The following is a 19,865-nucleotide window of genomic DNA, read 5'->3' as shown; positions in this document are numbered from 1 at the left end:
ACACAGAGAAATCCTTTTGGATTTAGAAATCAGATTGTGTCAAAACTCTGCTTTCAACACTCAATTATTCCCATCACTGAATTTCTCTAAATTTACATTTCATATGACCTTTCACCTGTAACCTAGTAAGCCCATCAATTTAGAACATACTCTAGGCTTTGTCTTGGCCTACATGCCTCTCTGCTACTTCTCTAAGCTCAGTTCCTTGGATTCTCCCCTTTAATAGCTGTTTTCCACCTACCTGGCTTCCTAGACAGTTCACCAGGTTTACCAGATACTTTTCAGTCTCAGGTTCTTTGTCCTCCCTGTTTCTCTGCCCGAAATGGTTTTCCTCAACTATAAGAGTTGTATAGTTCATTTCTGCTTAAATGTCACCTCTGAGGATCTTCTTCATACCAACTCTCCCATCTTCTACCATTATACTCTATCTTTTTGAGCTGCTTATTCTTCAAAATAAGTATCACTATCTGTCATGCTAACATACTTTTTATCTATACCTGTCTTCAGCACAGCAATAGATAAAAAATAATGTAAGCTTCGGGAGAGCAGAAATTTCTGTATCATTCATCATTCTTTCCACAGCAATGAAAATTGTAAATAGTACAATGTAGATGCTCAAAAATTCACTGAATAAAGAAATTAATGAATATAAATATTTTTAAATTACAATAAAAATATACTGCTAGTTTAGAAACAAATTATATTAATTTATCTCTATTTGTGTGAGAATTATTTCAAAATTATCATTCATCCATAAACTAACTTCAAATTATTCGCAAAGCTCCAATCAATGAACCTATTCTTAAAAGTGAAACATAAATCTAAGTGTAAATGAATGCACTGAATTCTTTTATTGACCATATAATGGTGTTGAAGTGTTTTTTTTTCCTTTAATTAAACTGGAATAATTTTATAATCAAGTTGAAATCTTTTTACAATTTTAAAAACAAATAAAATGTAATCATAAAAGAAGATGGAGAATGTATACTAGGATAACACAATGTTGATAAGGATAACAATGTTGATAATTTTATATACTTGTGGAGAATAATGTTTAAGATTTGACAGTCAATTTTACTTGATCATGTTGAAAATAACATCTCTTAGCCTATATAACTATTTTGGTAACTAAAATTATCTCATAGATTATTTTCTCTTCTTTAACCTAATTGTTCAAGTCTACAAATGGCTGGTATTTAGAAACTACGGGCTTTAGGTTTGGAATGGACTGCCCAGTTTTATATTAAAGCTTCTACAGTCTAAGGAAATATTGGTGTGATAATTCACTGTAGATCTTCCACAGAAAGTAAATTATGATTCATTTGAGAATGATGAAAAGTCTAATTTTAAAGCATATATTTAAATTCTTTGACCTGGATGATATTCAAAAGGGAGACAATACATGTAACCCATTATCAGTCCCTGAAGCACACTTGATTTTCATGTTTATATTTTTTCCCCAATACTGTTTACAAGCTGGTGATGAACAATGGACTATTTTTAATTACTTACTTTGGGAGGGAGGGCTGGTCAAGGTTACAGGTCTAGTAGGCTTTGGCCAAGAAAGAGAATAGAACTCATTAGTCCTTGTGGGGTTTGAACCTGCAACCTCAGACTCATTAACTGCACAGGAAATCAAACTCCTCGACCTAGACCAAAACTTACAAAGCAATTATTTTCAAGGATGTGATTTATGTCTAGTTTGCATTAGTTTTTAAGGACAAAATTAAAATACAGTGTTTTACTAATTATTTGCCTATTCAAGGACAAATAATCTGAGGGAGATATAAGAAGAAAAATATCCAAGTCTCCTATAAATGCCTAATTTTTAAAAAGTTATTCTAAAGGCACGTAGCTGAATGCCAAAAAATGTTTGAGGTTTCTAAAAATGTAGTGTATTTAATTAAAGTGTCAATCCCGAATCAAAATAGTATTAATCATTTTACTAATAAAGGGATTTCAATTTGAAAAGGCATATTTTGAATAGAAAGACATTGACATTTTGCAGAATTCATTAAATTTAACTTTAACCCAAATACTAATACTTTATCTCCAAGTTTTATGTAATTTGGGGGGATACATTTTTCATTCCTCTTGAGCTTTTTTTGGCTGTTCTATTCTTTTTTCTTCTCTTCCTAGGTTATTTTCTCTTAATTTATGCTCCCCTAAATGTTAGTTACTCTACTCTCTCTCTACTCCTTTACAAGCTGATCATTTCCGCTTAGCAGGAGGATTCTTTGGTTTCAGGCTCTCAAATCCACTGTCTTCTCAGTACCTTAATAGAACAGCCATTCATTCAACATGAACTTAGTACTGAGAAATACTCATATTTTATCTCACAAGTAAGTTTTTCCTATCACACAGAAGACTCCTTTTTTTAATTAAAAATATCAGCCTTACATTTATGTCTAACCTTTCTTTTATTTTTTTCCTTTTTGACAACAATAGACCCTTCAAAATTCTGACTTTTCCTTATAAAACTGGGGCTAAAGACTTCCCTTACAATCTCTATCTATGCACATTGCTCCCCCTGCAGGTCCCGATCGTTCCAAAAATAGAGAGTTCAAGTCTCTACTTCCTCTGCCACTGCAAATACAAGTACATTAGTACTGTCCCTGAGAGCCTGCAATTTAGCAGCATAAACAGCGCAAGTAGTTTGCAGAAGAGTGGCTATAGCAGTTTTTGAGAAAAGAGTCTGATTTCCCCATTTCCCCTCCTTAAAAACAGTGGCTGCCTCTGTCTCTCCAGAATTTTCTCCTCCTAAATGCAGGTGAGGTGCCAATAATGATATAGAGTGATTCAACTTCTTCATTTATTCATTAAATAAGATGTTAGATATAAACATTATAAATAATGTGAAAAATCAAAGGAAGCAAAGTTTCTGCATTTCAAATTTTGCATTTTCTCAACCCTAAATTTCTAAACTAAATATTAGTTTTTGTTGTTTTTTGTTTTGTTTTGTTTTGTTTTGTTTTGAGATCGAGTCTTGCCCTGTCACCCAGGCTGGAGTGCAGTGGCATGATCTCTGCTCACTGCAATCTCTGCCTCCTGGTTTCAAGCGATTCTCCTGCCTCAGCCTCCCAAGTAGCTGCAGGTGTGCACCACCACACAAACTAATTTTTTGTATTTTTAGTAGAGACAGGGTTTCACTATGTTGGCTAGGCAGGTCTGAAACTGCTGACCTCAAGTTATCCACCCACCTCGTCATCTCAATGTGCTGGGATTACAGGCGTGAGGCACTGTGTCTGGCCAAAAATATTATTACTTTTGGATAAAGAGAATAATTAAAATGTTTTTATTTTCCATTAAAGTGTTATTAAAATTGCCAAGATTCATAATAGTATTTTAAATGATAAACATATGTAACAAAGATCCTTCACCATTTCTAAATTCAGTCAAAACATTAATAACTTACCCAACTTAGGCTTTGTTATTTTTCCGAACTGTAGGCATGCAAAACAGAATATTTTGTTGATGTCTGATAAAATTCTTCTAACCAGCTGCAATATTTCTTAGTTACCAGCATGTTACTCGATGTTTACGAGGAATTAAATCTGGGAAACGGGTGAGCATACATAATGGGCCCTTTTCTCAAATTAACAAAAAGATGATGAACTAATAAGACTCCTTCTCAGAAACACATTATTTCTTCCAGGGCCTTGATGTCTACTATCCAGGTAGTTGCAACAAGATGGGGCTCTGCTGCATACCCTGAATCACACAGTACTTTGTGATCCAATAATCTCTGAATAATTCTCCCCACAGCAGAAATATTTACAATCGTATAAAAGAAAAGTGGAAGATATCTGAAGGTCCAGCCTAGACAGTAAAGTCAACAACACTACTGCCATGCACTGATACACCAGCCTCTATAGGTGATGATGTGGCTGTTATATCCACCAAATGGAGTGAGGGCTGTAGAAACTGTTCACTAAAAATAGAAGGTGGCAAAGTATCATGCATGATTTGAGTCTAATTTTGCAAAAAAAAAAAAAAGTGAATATATGCAGAAAATAATATACATAATCATTTTAAACAATAGTTTTCTACGAATAGTAGGATTTAGGTTATTTTAGTTCCTTCTTTATAATTTTCAGTAATGTTTGACCCTTTGCAATTAGTTTATTTCTTTATATTTAGGAATAACTTCAAGAGATATATTTGTATTTCTGAAAAATAAGTCATTTCATCTCAAGCAGGAAAAACAAATATCTATTTTGTTTTCAAACACGCTCTGTTTTTATTTTTAAAGCACTTATCACATTAGATCAGAGTTACTTGACCACTTATCAGTCTTCTGGCTTATAAATGAGCTCCAAAAAGAGCAATCATAAGTTTTAACCCATACTGTTTCCCTGTGCTTAGCACAGGGCATGGCACATTATAGATGTTCACTAAGTTCTGAGTGTCTACTTAGATTCTACCTTTCATCCAGCAACTTCTTTTTCCCATACACGGCTCTAGTGGAATTACTATTGCCTCCACAAGATGCTGTCCGGTCTTTATAATGTTTTGGGACCAAAATTAAAGTGTGTGCAGGCATCACGGTGAAAAATAATTTGGGTTAAAAAGATGTCATCTGGGAAAATCAGTTGAGCCTCTACTAGGATCTCTATTGACATACTGAGACCTTCCACTACTAAACCAACTACTTGCTACTCCCCAGGCCCTACTACACCCTGAGTTCCCACGGTGACCAGTATTTTGTCTCCAGTTAATTATCCCTGCTACCAGGAACAATTCTTTCCCTCAGATTAGCCTGGAACCTGTCATCTGTTTTGGGTTTCTGAAACAGATTCTGCACATCCCTTTGTTTCTTTTTCAACGAGCATCAACTTATTCATTGTCTCTCTGATCATTATTTACTAAATAGGAAGATTCATGAAACAATCAAGTTCCACTCTTCCTTTTTTCCATCTGAGACTGTAGTTTCCGGGAAACTTGGAAGTTTCCTAGATTAAATATATTTCATGTAGATTTTATTAAATATATTTCATGTAGATTTTACATGAAATGGCTAAACTACTTTATATATATTTTTTCAAGTATCACACATATAACTATTACAGCAAGAAAGTTTTTTTAATGTGTAAAAAAGATAAATTTCTTATACAGGATATTTAAAAGCTGGGAGAATTGCTTAGGTAGTTGTTACTATGCCTATAACTATTACAACCTATACCTTTAAAATTCCTAGGTTTTCTATGTGAGTCCCAATAGGCATCCTGCACTCCCGACATCAACCTCAGAGTTACATTTTAAAATCAACACATGGATATAGTCAAGTAATACAATGTCAGGTTAGGCAGACTACACTGTTCACAGACTGCAGGACATTTTGACTAGAAGCACAGTGGTAACATTGACAAGAAAGCCAAGCAGAGGGAGTGTGGTGGAAGTGGAACTCAGAATCATAGGGGCAAACATTGGCAGTGTTGCTCCAACTCCTAGAAACAAAGCAGCAGCCCTCCGAGGCTCACCGCTGTTTGGCAGATGGATCCTTTATTGACAGATATATTCCGCCAAGTGTACCCTATCCTGAATCCTTTGAACACTGGTGGCACGTAGCTCTCCTTGTTATGATTACATGGTTATCAGTCAAACTTCTGATTTAGATTCCCGTGTAGTTTTCCAAAAACAGTTAGAGGAAGCACTAGTCAGGCTAAATCAAGCATCACATACACTTAAATGTTGCATGTCTTATTTTAAATTAATAATCTTTCAACCTAGTTAATTTTCCCATATCAGTCAATATTTTCATGTCTTAGTTTCTGGATTTCAAAACAGAGAGCCTGATGAGGGACTGTAACAACTTAACTAACTTAATGTAATGATGAGTTACTATTCATTCTTATTAAAATATTTATAAAACAATGATCCCCAAAATATAAATTAGATGTTAGGAATACAGAAGAATTACAAAGGTTATTGTGAAAAAGAGAAGGTTAAGGATGTCTAAACTAGGTATCAGTGACATAAATCAGTGACTTGTTTTGCATGTTTTAGATTTACTTTCTTGTTTCCTTTGCTGTCAGCACTTGGGAAACCCAAATGCTAAGAGGGAGAATGGAGATGCCAAACACCTCATAGCTGCATGATGGGGCGACACTGAGAAAACAAATTAATAGCTCCCTGCATGGGAATCTAATGCAGAACACTAGCTAGAATCCAGGGCAGTGCTGATAAAAATATCCAAGAATCATTTCTATAAAATTTGAACCTGTAACATGGAAAGGATTCTTACAAATTCCAGATAGATGAATTCTATAAGATAGCCTCATAATTTAAAGCTTTCTTTTAGAAGGATAATGTTTATTTACCATTGAATTGCCTCCTTTATAATTTTTCACTCATTTCCACGGCATGCACTTACAGAATATCTACTAAATTCTAGGTGCTGTGTTGGACAACTGGGCTGGAACCATGACATGCAATCTCTCTCTTTGTGGAGTTCACTGTGTTTTGGAGCAACAGTCATCTCCTCACATCACATCAAAGCAGCTAATAGAAGAATGCACCGAGATGCACTGAAGCCAGGCCTATTTGTCAGTCCTGCCCTGACTCTGTGACCAGGCCACACTGCACACTATCCTGAAATACAATAGTCATATCTGTTTCAATCTTCTCCTCCTCCACCTTTTCCTTCCCCCCTCCCACCTCCTCCTCGCTGTTTGACAAGTTGCCTGCTTTTTGAGAATTCATCTCTTACACACAATTTGCCAGGAGTATAATTCCTTTAAGGAAATGTGTCAAGGTGTACCAGGAGCTCCAGAGGATTCACAAGTGCTACGAAGATGATGTTTTTAAAAACTTTTAATAACTTAATTTCATAATATAACTAAAAACATACTGTGCAGTAATAATTCACAATTTAAATACAATTTCTGTTTGATTATATTTCAGCTTAACTCTTTTTTTTTTTTTTTTTTTTTTTTTAAGTCAGACTGAGATCCTAGCACCCAGGCCAAAAGATCCAAGGCTGTCTTCCAGGGAGTCCATGAAAAGCAGGTCCTTCAGAAATATGACTCCATACAAATAATTGTATCCTTGCCCTAAAAAAATTGCTTACTTCATTACAAATAAATTTATGGAGCTAAGCTGAGCCAATAACAACTGTTAAATCTGATGCTATCTACATTTCCAGCACAAATTGAAGAGCAAGGATAAAATAGATTTTTAAAGAAATGGAAAAGATTACCAGATTTTCCTTATATTCACGTATTGAATACTATGAATTTGTATAAATGTCACTTATACATCTCTTTACATAAAAAAATCAAAGTTCAATAAGACACCTTCAAATTTATCCCTGCTAAACTTGCTCTTCATTGCTATTGAAAAGCTCATTATTTGTCAGAAAAATATCTTTACACTTCTTTTTTAAAATCCCAAACAGCTTTTAAACATGCACTGAAAGTCGAAGATTATTCAGAACACCAGCTATTTAGAGATATGCATCTATAACAAATTCCTCTCTTGCATATTTCAGTTATATTCAGTTTACTCTGGGTAGATTTGTTCAAATACAAAACCTAAAGAAAAGAAGTACTGATGAGCAAATATCTACCCCCTTGGCACCCACCTACCTGATAGCAAGGAATATTGAAAAGATATTATATTACTTCTCTCTCTCCTATGGTGTGCTGAGAAGAAATATATTGGATGTCACTGGGATTCAGTGTGAGGTTTGAGTCCTTTCCAGAGTCCCCAGATATCATAGCACTGAAAGTGTCAGACTTCTAATCCTAGATTGCTTTCCTTACCCTAACATGGGACAATCATCTTTGGAAACCAGATTTTAAGATTTCTATCTGCCCAAGTTCTGCCAGTACAACTCCTTCACAAAACATTGCTCAGGATATATATTTATTTACATTTAAGAAAGCCATTCACTCACCATGATATATTAGATACAGACATTGCAGCAACTCGTTGAGGAGTATTCTCTTGATTCCAGAACAGGGAATTGGCAGGTCAAGTCGACACCACCACTAAAAATGCTAGCTTTGCTTCTGGAATGATGCACAAATCTCTTAGTTACTCAGTTTGAAAGGACCTATAAAGAAAAGAAATGCAATGAATGTCTCTAGTACCTGGTATAATGATTTGTCACAGATTTATTTCACCCAAATCAATGGTTTTATCATGGTACAAGACACAAAAGAAAATATGATTTTTTTTTCTTAAACCATAAGACAAGAAAAAATTAAACCAACCATATGATAAGCTGAGTGGTTTACTTTTAAAACCAACTGAAAGGTTAATAAAATGTTCAATCCCCAAAGTAGAGAATTCAAGGAAATAAGAGAATGTGATTTGGAGTCACCAAATGTCTTCTCATAATACTCTCCAAATCAGTTTTATATACCCATGATAAAAAGATTAGAACAAAGATCCTGATTAGCCCATAGTGATACAAGAAAGAAAGAGAGAGAGAGAGAGAGAGAGAGAAACAAAGACAGAAAGAAAGAAAGAAGGAAAGAAAGAAAAAGAAAGAGAGAGAAAGAAAGAAAAAGAAAGGAAGGAAGGAAGAAAGAAAAAGAAATTACATGACACGAATTACAATCACACCCAAGGCTTTAACAAAAATGCTACTACATATGGGTGAAAAAGGATTTTTATTAATTAATATGGGGGAAGTAAGCCAGGGTGTATTCATATAACAAATATAACAACCATCTCCACACATATTTTTTGACGTTTACTAAAATGTCCTATGATTATGAATCAAAATCAATCAAATTAATTCCATAGTGCTGTTAGCACTTTATTCAGTTCAGGTCATTAATCCAGTGTTTTTCAATTAAACAAATACTTGTTGAGCATATACTAGGTGCACATACACTATCCTAGCTATAGCTCAGGGATAAAGATGAATGGCACATGAATAAGACATTATTCTTGTCCTCAAAGAATGTTTTATGTAAAATAAGATGATTTCAATAAAATAGGGAAAGTGTTCTAATAAAGATACATACAGGGTATGCAGGAGCACAGAAGAAGGGCTTCCTGCCCAGTCTTAGGGAATTGGAAAGAATTTCCAAAGATGTGCCCCAAATGACGACCCTTAGGCTTCGCTACAGATTTAGGAGAAAGCAACCCAAAATAAAGTGGCTTGGAAAATAGTTTATTTTTCTCTCAGCAAATGAATCTTGACCTAGGAAGGGAAGGCATATATGGCAACTCCATGGACACCCGGGAAAGGGGCATCTTCTTTCTTGCAGTTTCACCCTTCTCAATTATGTGGTTCCCTTCATGGTCCAAGAGGCTGTTGAGTTCCAGTGAGCATGTCTGCATTCCTGCCAGCAGAAAGGAGGAGGAAGAAAAGAAGGATGCTTCCTGACATTTACACATGACATTTCTGCCTGAATTTTATTGGCCAGAGTTTAGTTACTTGGCCAATCTTAATCTAAGGACGACTGGAAAATGCAGCCATTATTTGAGGCATCTAGTGTCAACTGTAAACCAAAGTGCCTATTGGTAAGAGAAGTGGAGAAGTGGATACTGGCAGAAAACTAGCAGTGTCTGCCACTATGTTTAAGGCTTGGCGACCTTGGCCCCCAAAGTTTTGTGGTTTTGTACATACGGCAAAGTGGAAAACGTGGGGCAAAGGAGAAATAGAATCAGTCCATTGTTTACTGATAATTTTACATATATTTATAATTTTAAATATCAAACTTTACCTTCCTTAAGTCATTTATAGGCTTGCAAAACATTTCTCATGCTCTACTACTCTAAGTATTAATGATACAAAGATAAATAAAATATAGCATTTACACATAAAGAACTCACCATTTAACATAGAGGCCATCACATTAAAAAAAAAAAGGACAAAAGCAAAGCACACTCTGAAAACTGTTGTTGTGTACATACAAGCACATGTAAGTGGCTATCAAGGAATAAAGCAAGAACAATGATTTCAATGAATTCTAATTTTAACTGGACCCTGACAGCCAGAATAATAATATCAGCCTGCCAGTAAAGTGAGCAGCTATGAAGGTCCATCCACATCCTAAGTTGTCTGTTTACATTCCAAAAGAGGGTGTCTATCCTGTCCTTGGTAAAATTGTTATGGCATATAGATGTACATCTGTAAAGACACGGGAACTCCAAATTCTGACACAACAGTTAACTTCAAAATTTTCCAAGCTTTATTGCCTAATTTTTATTGAGCGTTCAGTTTACAAAAAAAAAAAAAAAAAGTATGGAATATTGTCTGATGCAATTCATTTTTCTAGATATATTTAATTCCATCTTTAGATAACTGTATATCTGGATGTTATTTTCATACCTAATCAAATTGCTTTTACTGAATTACACTTTGGAGTTTTGCCAAGTTTGCACTGAGAGACATCATTTAAAAAAAGATAAGCAACAAGCAAAAACCCAGACTATGAAATCAACTATTAGGGTTAGTGGATAAGTTGCCAACAGACAAATGTTGCCTTTATGAGCACTTAAAGGAAAAAACTGTTTTACTGTTTTAGGTCTCAACACCTATAAAACTATTATTTTAAATTTCTGGTTTGCTTTTCTCCTAGGGTCATGACTGCAGCTTACTACACTTCTTTCCTTGAAGCTCTGAAACAAACCTGTGACATTTCTTTAAGAACTATTCAAGACTTCTGCTAACCTTTTTTTTTTTTAACGTTTTTGCCAAATTCAATTTTAACCTTTCTTAAATAAACACAAAGATACATACAAACGTATGAATACAAATATATATTATTTAATGTAAATACACAAAAAATCCCCCCCAAGTCCTTTTTGAAATAAGAAAGTATAAAATTAAAAACACAAGTCGAGATTTGTTTGCTTCTGCAGAATGTAGAAATAATACAAAAACAAACTGGATCGTAGGATCTTACATAGAGTCATCTGAACTCATTGCTTTTGTAGGTCAAAAATGGTCAAATAGTGTCAATGTATACAGTACAACTTAATATAACTGAAGAGTTAACCAAGATAGCCTTAATGTTTCCCTCAGTTTGACTAAACTTTAGGTGGTTTTCTTCCTGTTTATGGCCTCCTGACTTCCTTTTCCTTAGTGTATTTACTTCAGAAAACTTGCAACTGTAAATCCATTGTTTGCCCCTTTGAGATGTAAATCCTGTTTCAACCACCTGTCAGTTTCATAATCCAGTAATGTATTTCTCAAGGATCTGGGAGCCATCCCTTTAAAATGCAGCCATTGCAAAAGATAGCTTCGCTAGCTGCCTCTCCCTGTGGGAGAGTAGAAGTCTAACTTAAATAAGTGTCAACCAGTAAACAAAGATGGCATAATCAAATTGACCAACCATGCCCTCCTATAATGTCCTCTAGAACTTTTCTACTAGTGCATTCCAGCACTTAAAAACACTTCTGCCTTTTGTTTAGTGGAGTTGGGTTCAGTCTCTCTCCTCTATTACAATTATATGGAATCCAGTTTTCCTTGCAGCTGTTTAACTTGGTGCATTTTTTTTCTTTGACAGGGTATTGCTTTTAGTCCATAAAGCTGAGGATAATTTCCTAAGGTCCTAGCCATAATGTTTAAAAGTGCGATCTTTGCTCAATGTCCTTTACCTGCAACTACCAACTTGGAATTTGATAAGCTTAGATGTAGATTTCTAAATTGAAATAAATATTAGAGAATTGCAATTTTTCTGATGACATCAAAAAATAAAAAGAAAATTTTAAACAGAAAAAAATCGTGCATGTTTATAAGAAGTAAATATTCAAACACACAAAAAAATTTATAGTGACCGTTTACAGCAATTATGATCATCACTCTAAGGTTCATTTTTGTGTTTTCTTTTCTTTTACAACTTATACCTAGCTGATTTGTTTTGTCACGAATAGGCACAGTGTGCTATGCACCTACCAGGCACTCGAAGCTTACTGAATTGAAAAAAATTAAAAAGCCTGTTATATTTACATTTTTATGATGTGCTATTTTAAATAAACTCTTGTACTGGGCTTATTTCTTTAAATTATATTTAAATGATTCATTGCTTATCAATGCAATCCTTCCAGAGAAAATATCTTTAAAATCTCCATACAAGTTTAAATTTTGTGTTCATTTTGGTGATTTACAATCTTAATACAAATCTCCAACATCGTTCTCCACACTTAAGTATGAATTCATAGCTTTCAGCCAAAATTGTAACATTACTAAGAGCCAGATCTGCCTCTTTGTCACAAGAGAAAGACTATATCTTCATGTTAGAGGAAACTTTTTAAAATACATGGAATGATTCGACTTCCCCCTATGCCTAACTATAAGTTATAAGCATAGACACAATTGTTTTCTTTAGGTCACTCTTTTAATACAATATTAAGGAAAATAGCATGTAATTTAATAAGGCTCATCTCTTTTAACATATTTATTAAAATGTGAATAGTCTTTGAATACAATGGATTATTGAGATGATACTTTACCAAAATAATTATTTTAATCATTTTATTCATGAATGAGATTTTAGGCTTCAAATCCAGCTGAAAAAAAAATACTACATTTTAATAAATTCTTTTTTTTAATTGCATTTTAGGTTTTGGGGTACATATGAAGAACATGCAAGATTGTTGCATAGGTGCACATGTGGCAGTGTGATTTGCTGCCTTCCTCCCCTTCACCTATATGTGGCATTTCTCCCCATGCTATCCCTTCCCAACCTCCCACCCCCCGTTGTCCCTCCCCTATTTCCCCCCAACAGACCCCAGTGTGTAGTGCTCCCCTCCCTGTGTCCATGTGTTCTCATTGTTCAACACCCGCCTATGAGTGAGAACATGCAGTGTTTGATTTTGTGTTCCTGTGTCAGTTTGCTGAGAATGATGGCTTCCAGGTTCATCCATGTCACTATAAAGGACGCGAACTCAATAAATTCTTTTAGTTGTAATTACTTTGCCATTTCACAGAACTTCTGTGAAGTGATTTTATTTAAGCAAAAGACACATTTTTCTAACCTACTTCTATGCATACCTAGATGCTTCTGTATCATTAAGATCTTAAAATTCTGTGAATATCAGTTTAAGTAACCTACCACATAATTAATATAGGTTTTCTATATTTCATATTTAAAACAGTAAATCTATAAGAATGTTTCTTGGAAGAGGAACCAAAATGGTTCAAGGTTTTGACCATAAGCACCATAAGCATTAAGAGTACATAGTGAATTACATCATTTTGCCTGCAGAAAAGAAGACTTCAATTCCAAAGGGGATATTAAACATTATAGATAATTTCAAACTGGGATATCCAAGGGTCCATTAGATTTTGTTTTAAGTGATGTACTGTGCAGGTAATGAGGTACATATATACTGAAATTCTACTCAGGGCACTACAAGAGATAACAGGCATAAAATGTAGAAGAAAATGGATGAGGTATGAAGAGAAGACTTTTATGCTAAAGATTCAAATAAATGTTAGCAGAACAAATAATCAAAGAAATACTAGATTCTTCTGAGTTTTACAAGGTGGATTCCTTTTTATTTTCACATTAAATCTAAAGTCTCTTTCTTGTTTTCTGGTTTCCCTGTAAACTTACCTTATTGATATTTCCCAACCTAGGCTCTCTACTCTGCTTGAACTTGCTGACTTAAATGCCCATACCTGAACTCTGAATATGCCATACATTTCTGATTTGTCTCTGTACTGAAATTTTCTTTTCCCTCTAATCTTACTTATCCAAATTCTTCAAGAATTAACACAAGGTCCACGAATCCTGTGAATTCTTGCCAGATAGTTTCATGCTTCTCTGATCTCCCCTCTTTCTGAACCAATCTACATCCAACTTAGCAACTAAAATACATTTCACATTAAAATGTACACTACATTTTTCATATTACTTTTGCTTTCCTAAGTAAACTATGAGTCTGAAAAGGTCTAATTGTGTCTTTTATGTCTACACTCCAGAGCATCTGGCTAAGTACCAAGAACTCTCCAGGTGTTAATACAGTAAGGAACAGTCAGAAAGTAGTCCTGCCTGCCCAGAGACTCAAAGAGACTCAAGCCCACCTGCCTTCCAGGAAGGTCAGCTGACCTAGGTCCCACAGTAGATCCTGACACAACCCTGAAAAGTGGTTCCAGCCCATCTCACCTGCAGCTTGAGACAAGTCTTGCCCACAGAGGTACCTGGAGGGAGACAAGCTGATCAGTGCTCCTGCAGGCTGACTCTGACCCTGGCCCCCTGTGGGTCTTAAAATAGCCCTGTATTAGGATCCAGCCCCTCTCAACTGTAACTTGAGAGCAGGCTTGTCTGCTTAGGGACCTGATAGGAGACACACCTGTCCATGTCTCCAGAGATAGACTTGAAGACTCAGTCTCAGCTGGAGATCCTGAAGCAGCCCCATGACTTGGTTCTAATTCCCTTCAGTCACAGACCAAGGTAGTATGGAGCTTTCCCAGGGATGTGGAGGATGCCACACTTCCTCCCAGGGTCCTGTGAGCTACACTCATCCACACATGTAGTAACAGTGTAGATGTAACTTTCCCAGGAACCTGTGAGCTACACTCATCCACACATGCAGTAACAGTCCACCATCTGTGGACCCTGAAGCTGGTCCTTATCCCAGAACCGGCTCTGTAGACCAAGGTCCTGGAGACACCCCAGTCTGCTCAGGGACCAGATGGGATCTGTGCCTACTAGAGCCCTTGTACCAGGCCTGTCAACCTTGAATCCTGCTGCATACTCAGAAGCAGTAACATGACACAGATCCAACCCCATTCCACAATGATCCTGGAGTAATCCCATCAGCCAGGGAAGCTAACAAGAGAAGGGAGAATGGGAGAAATCATTTTCCAACAAGATAACTGAAAAGGGGTTAATATCCAAAACATATAAGGAACTCAAACAAACTCAATAGCAAGAAGATAAATGGCTCTGTTAAAAAAAAAAAAAAATGGGCAAAGGACCTGAATGGACATTTCTCAAAAGAAAGAAATTCTGTCATTTGTAACAATTTGGATAGCCTGAAAGATAGTACATTAAAATAAGCCAGGAACAGAAAAATAAATATTGTATGATCTTAGCCATATGTGGAATCTACAAAAACAGAACTCATAGACACAGAAAGAATGGTGTTACTAGGGGCTGCAGGCTTGAGGTAGTTGGGGAGATTGGGAAGATGTTAGTCGAGTGATACAAAATTTCAGTTAGACTGGAGGAATACATTCAGGAGATCTATTATACAACACAACATGGTGACTATAGTTAATAACTGTATTGCATTCTTGAAAATTGCTGAGAGCAGATTTTTTTAATGGTCTCACCATAAAAATATGATAAATTAGTGAGGTAATGGACATGTTCATTAGCTTGATTTAGCCATTCCACGGTGTATACATACATCAAAACATCATGTTGTATGTCATAAATACATGTAATTTATGTTTGCCAATTATAAAATAAGAAAAAAATTAATTTAAAAATGAATAAAATGTTATCAACAATATGACTTGAATGACTCAAAAATAATTTAAATTGTGACATTATTATATTCTTACACTTGAATTATGAATTTTAGTAACTCCAGGACTTTGGAAGGATATAAGTCAATCATTGGGGAAAGATATTATTTTTCCTGTGAAAACCGATTGTATACCTAGTTAAACTGTTTATTTTTTGTTTTTGAGATAGATTCTCACTCTGTCATCCAGGCTGGAGTTGCCCAGGCTGGAGATACTCAGGCTGTGATCTTGACTCACTGCAACCTCTGCCTCCTGGGTTCAAACAATTCTCCTGCTTCAACCGCCCCAATAGCTGGGACTACAGGTATGCTCCACCACACCTGGCTAATGTTTGTATTTTTTGTAGAAATTTTTGCAATGTTGGCCAGGCTGGTCTCGAACTCCTGACCTGAGGTGATCTGCCTGCCTCGACCTCCCAAGGTGCTGGGATTACAGGCATGAGCCATCACACTCAACTCATAGTTAAATTCTTAATGAGGCACAAAAGAAACAAGGAAACCAAACTAATAGTTTTACTTTTCCCTTAAGATAAACTTTCTCTAGAGACAAGATTTTAAAAGAGGGGGTTCTGCCTTGAATTTTTATAATTTGTCTGATCTTGTTATTAATTCTTAAAGTAAGAAATCTATGTATATAGAGTAAAATCAAAAGGATATACCCTGAAGAATAAACATCTTTCCCTTTTCTGTCCTCTGTACCCTGCTATCAGATTTATATCTAATTTGCTATCTATCTACATGGCTTTAATAAAATGGTAGCCTAACATAAATAGTTTTGCCTACATCTTTATTTTCTACATACATAGTCATAAAGTCATGTATATATACAATATTTCTCTATCAACACACATACAGAGATGCCTCCTTCCCATCTGGGATTTTAGAGCATTTCATTGAAAGGATTTACCCTAATTCATCAGCCAGTCTCATACTGAAGGGGACTGACTTTGTATACAGTATTTCGCAATTACATAAGATGCTGCCCTGTATATCCTTGTACATATGATATAATGTCAGCTTCTATTTGTGGATAAATATCTAACGTAAAGTTTCTAGGTCAATCCTATGCACATTTTTAATTCTAAAACACACTGGTAAGCTTTCTTTCATAGAAGTTGTACTAATTTACATTCCTACCAGAAACGTATAAATGTAATCTTTCTGACATTAGTGCTTCTTAGAGAACCAACATATCCAGTGGATTTTACAAATACACTTCCTGAAATACACTGATCATCCAAGCCAGAAGTATATCGTTCCACACATCCAATTAATCAGTAAGCCTGGTTGATTCTACCTCTGAGATATTTGGAATACATCCACTTTTCTCCATTCTCACTACCTCTACCCACGGTTTTCTGATGCCTGATTAATAACAATGAATTCATAACTAGCCCCCTTTCCAGCAATACATCATCTGCAATACGCTGCAAACTGAGTGCTCTTGGTGGAACACAGTCATTTTCTACATAAGAATTGCAGAGTAGAAAGGCAGGGACTATGGTGTCAGAAACACCTGGGTGTGATTACCAACTGTGCTTATCGTTAACTGTGAGCTTGGGGAAATTAAGACCATTCCTTGCTTATTTCTTCATTTTTAAAATATGAATATTAGATGTACTAATAAGGTTGTGATAAAAATTTTATTTAAAAACACATTAACTAACTTGATATTGCCTGACACATAGTGAGTTCAAACAACTATAATGATGATGATGATGGCAATGATGAGTAAGAACAAGAAGGAGACTCTAGTGGTAACAGGTGTCTTCCTCATCACTCTTTAATTGCTCTATTTTGCCCTCACAGTAAAGTATCAGTTCCCTGAGATGGTTCACAAGACTCGAGGTGATCTGACTGACACCTGCTTTACTTTCCACCTTCTCTCACTGAGGCCCTTACCTCCTTTTCTCCTCCTCCCCAATACACACTATATTTCAGTTAAATATGCATTTTCCCAAATGCATCTCTTCACAGTTTACAGGCCTTTGATGTGCTATTCTCTCTTTGTCTGCTACACTCATCCCTTTCCTTTCCCATCGGCTTGGCTAACTTTTACCTCATTATATCTCAACATTGACATCATTTCTTCCAAATATTCCTAATCCTCATTATGTGCAGCCCCTGTGTTCTTTCACAACATCTTGTTCTTATTCCATGAAAACCTTTAGAAAATGTGGTTTAATTCCTTGGGCTGGTCTATTTTCCATATAGATTGTAAATTCCTTGAGGACAGACTGCAAGTCTTAATGACTTTGCAAACCTATGACCTAGCACAGTGCCTGAGACAGAGGAGGTATTCAATCAACATTTGTTGAGAAAATGATAAATGTTTTAGATTAAGAAATGTTAAACTCTATACAATTTTGAGCTAAAAGCAGTCTCCCTTTTCCTTTTAGACTATCAAAATACTATTTCTTTAATTTGGGGCCATATGTTTTAAGTTCTAGACTCCAAAAATGTCTATGCTTTTACAGCTATTTTTTATATTTGCTTGAGACTTGTATATTACTTATGAAATAATAACTATGAAAACTCTAGAGTAGAAGTCATCCAATTTTTCAAATCCATTTTCCCCTTCAATTTTATCCAGAAGGCAGTTTGGTTGCATAACGTATAAATTCACCTCTTTTTGTTTGTATATGCAACGTGGAGTCAAACAATCCTGACATTCTATTTCCACAATCATTGTACAAAATTTCTGACAGAACACAGACACGTGTCTCTCTAGAACAACTGAGTGATTAAAGTCAGCATGGATGTATGCCAAATAAATGCTCAAGTACCTTCCAAGCTGCTTTTATATACTATTGATACCACTCCCGAAAATATAGTCTTTACACAGGTTGAGAAATCCCACACATTGAAACTTCAGATCAGCACAGATGGTAACCTTGGAGACAAACTAATGGAAAGCTTTATGTGTCCTCTCACTGCAGTGCAGCTGTCATTTTACTTGTATTAAAGTTATTTCATGGGAGGTATTAGTATTCAATCGAGTATGTCAGTAATTAGTCTAAAGCATTTATTTATCACAGCAACGTGGCTATATTTGTGATTAGTCTAAGCACCTCCTTCAGAAACATCCTCATGTTCAAATTACAGGAAGCATTTACCATAGCCAGGGAACTGAACAGTTATGAACCTTAGAGCAACTTTTAAATAAATTATTACTTCAAACAAAGATCACCCTAAAACAGTTTGAGATTTTCTTCAGAATAATTATATCATATATTACTATGATTTTCTAAGAAAATATATCACTTCATTCATATATGAACTATAAAGACACCTTTTCTACCTGTGCGTTGCTCTCGTTTTCTCCTTAACCTTAATGCAATTGTAAGCTTCTCCGGTGCCTCCATCTTTCATGTATGCCTCTTATTGGTTCTTTCTCCTTTGTTTCTGATTTTATACAATCTTCCCTTGCTTCAGCTGTGACTTCAAACTATTCTTTTCTCTCACTTCTTCCCTGTATTCACAAATGCCACCAAATACTACCCTATACCCACAGACTTCCCCCTTTTACATCCACTCTTGTTTTCTGAGCTCCACCCTAACGTTCTCATCACCAGTCAACCAGTGTATTGACTTAACTACTGATTCCAATAGGCTTCTGTCAGACTCCACTTCGTCCACTTGTTTCTGAGTTCTCCTTTGCATTTTCCTGAGTGCATCTGTGCCTCTTTACCTCAAAGGACGTTGACATGCTATTCTCTTTGCCTGCTATGCTCATCCTTTTTTTTCCTTTCTGTTTGGGTAACTTGTATCCCTTGACTTCCAGGATCCTGAAACATCCAAGCCCTCCTAGCTTTCACTGTTCTTCATTGATCCATCGTCATTTTCCCATATGGTAATATTGTTTAACATGCTATCTAATGTGACTTTCTCAGGAGATAATTTTCAAATTTCTCAGGTATGGAATTGTTCCTTCTCTTTTGCTTCAAAAATAGTTTTCCCTAATTTTTTATTAAATGGTTGCCAGGGCTTGTTTTTGTTTCTGTTTTGTTTACTGCTCAATTGTGTATCCTGAAGTCACTTTCTCCTCTTTATTCTGATTGCCATCCCCCATGTTCAAGTCTTTATTATCTTTTGTCTTGAACAGTTTATTTTTTTCAGATATTTTAAAGCATCTGAATAATATTTGAAATCTTAAGAATGGACAAATATCCTAATTTTTTAAAAAAAGTTAAATTCTTCGAGCAGTTTAAAATGTTCAGTGTTTGATGGAGAACACATCATTGTTTGCAAATACTTGAATCACCTCTACTGATCACTGGTGTTCCTGATACACAGTTTGCACAACACTGGCTGGAAATTATTGCACTGGCCTTCAGACTTGTCTTTAACCCTCCAATGCAGATTACAATGTATTTTTATTAAGGGAAAGCACTTATATATGCAAATTTCTTATTTAGAAA

The 19,865-nt window shown here is 35.5% G+C and overlaps 1 protein-coding gene across 2 annotated transcripts in view; it reads right to left on the bottom strand.

Annotated features, from left to right (window-relative positions):
* OXR1 (oxidation resistance 1) overlaps window positions 1-19,865 on the bottom strand; it is a 483,050-nt gene that overhangs the window by 379,244 nt on the left and 83,941 nt on the right. For both annotated transcript variants that reach the window (XM_012474910.2, XM_012474909.2), the window contains exon 2: window positions 7,898-8,056. In XM_012474910.2, the coding sequence (XP_012330333.2) occupies window positions 7,898-7,920 (23 nt within the window). In that variant the 5' untranslated portion in view covers window positions 7,921-8,056. The remainder of the gene's footprint in view (window positions 1-7,897; window positions 8,057-19,865) is intronic.

The sequence above is a fragment of the Aotus nancymaae genome, unplaced genomic scaffold (assembly GCF_030222135.1).
Source record: "Aotus nancymaae isolate 86718 unplaced genomic scaffold, 86718_ANA_hifiasm-v0.15.2.pri h1tg000036l, whole genome shotgun sequence".
Taxonomy (NCBI): domain Eukaryota; kingdom Metazoa; phylum Chordata; class Mammalia; order Primates; family Aotidae; genus Aotus; species Aotus nancymaae.
Note: the sequence above shows the minus strand (reverse complement) of the source record. Positions and strands in the feature narration are given on the sequence as shown.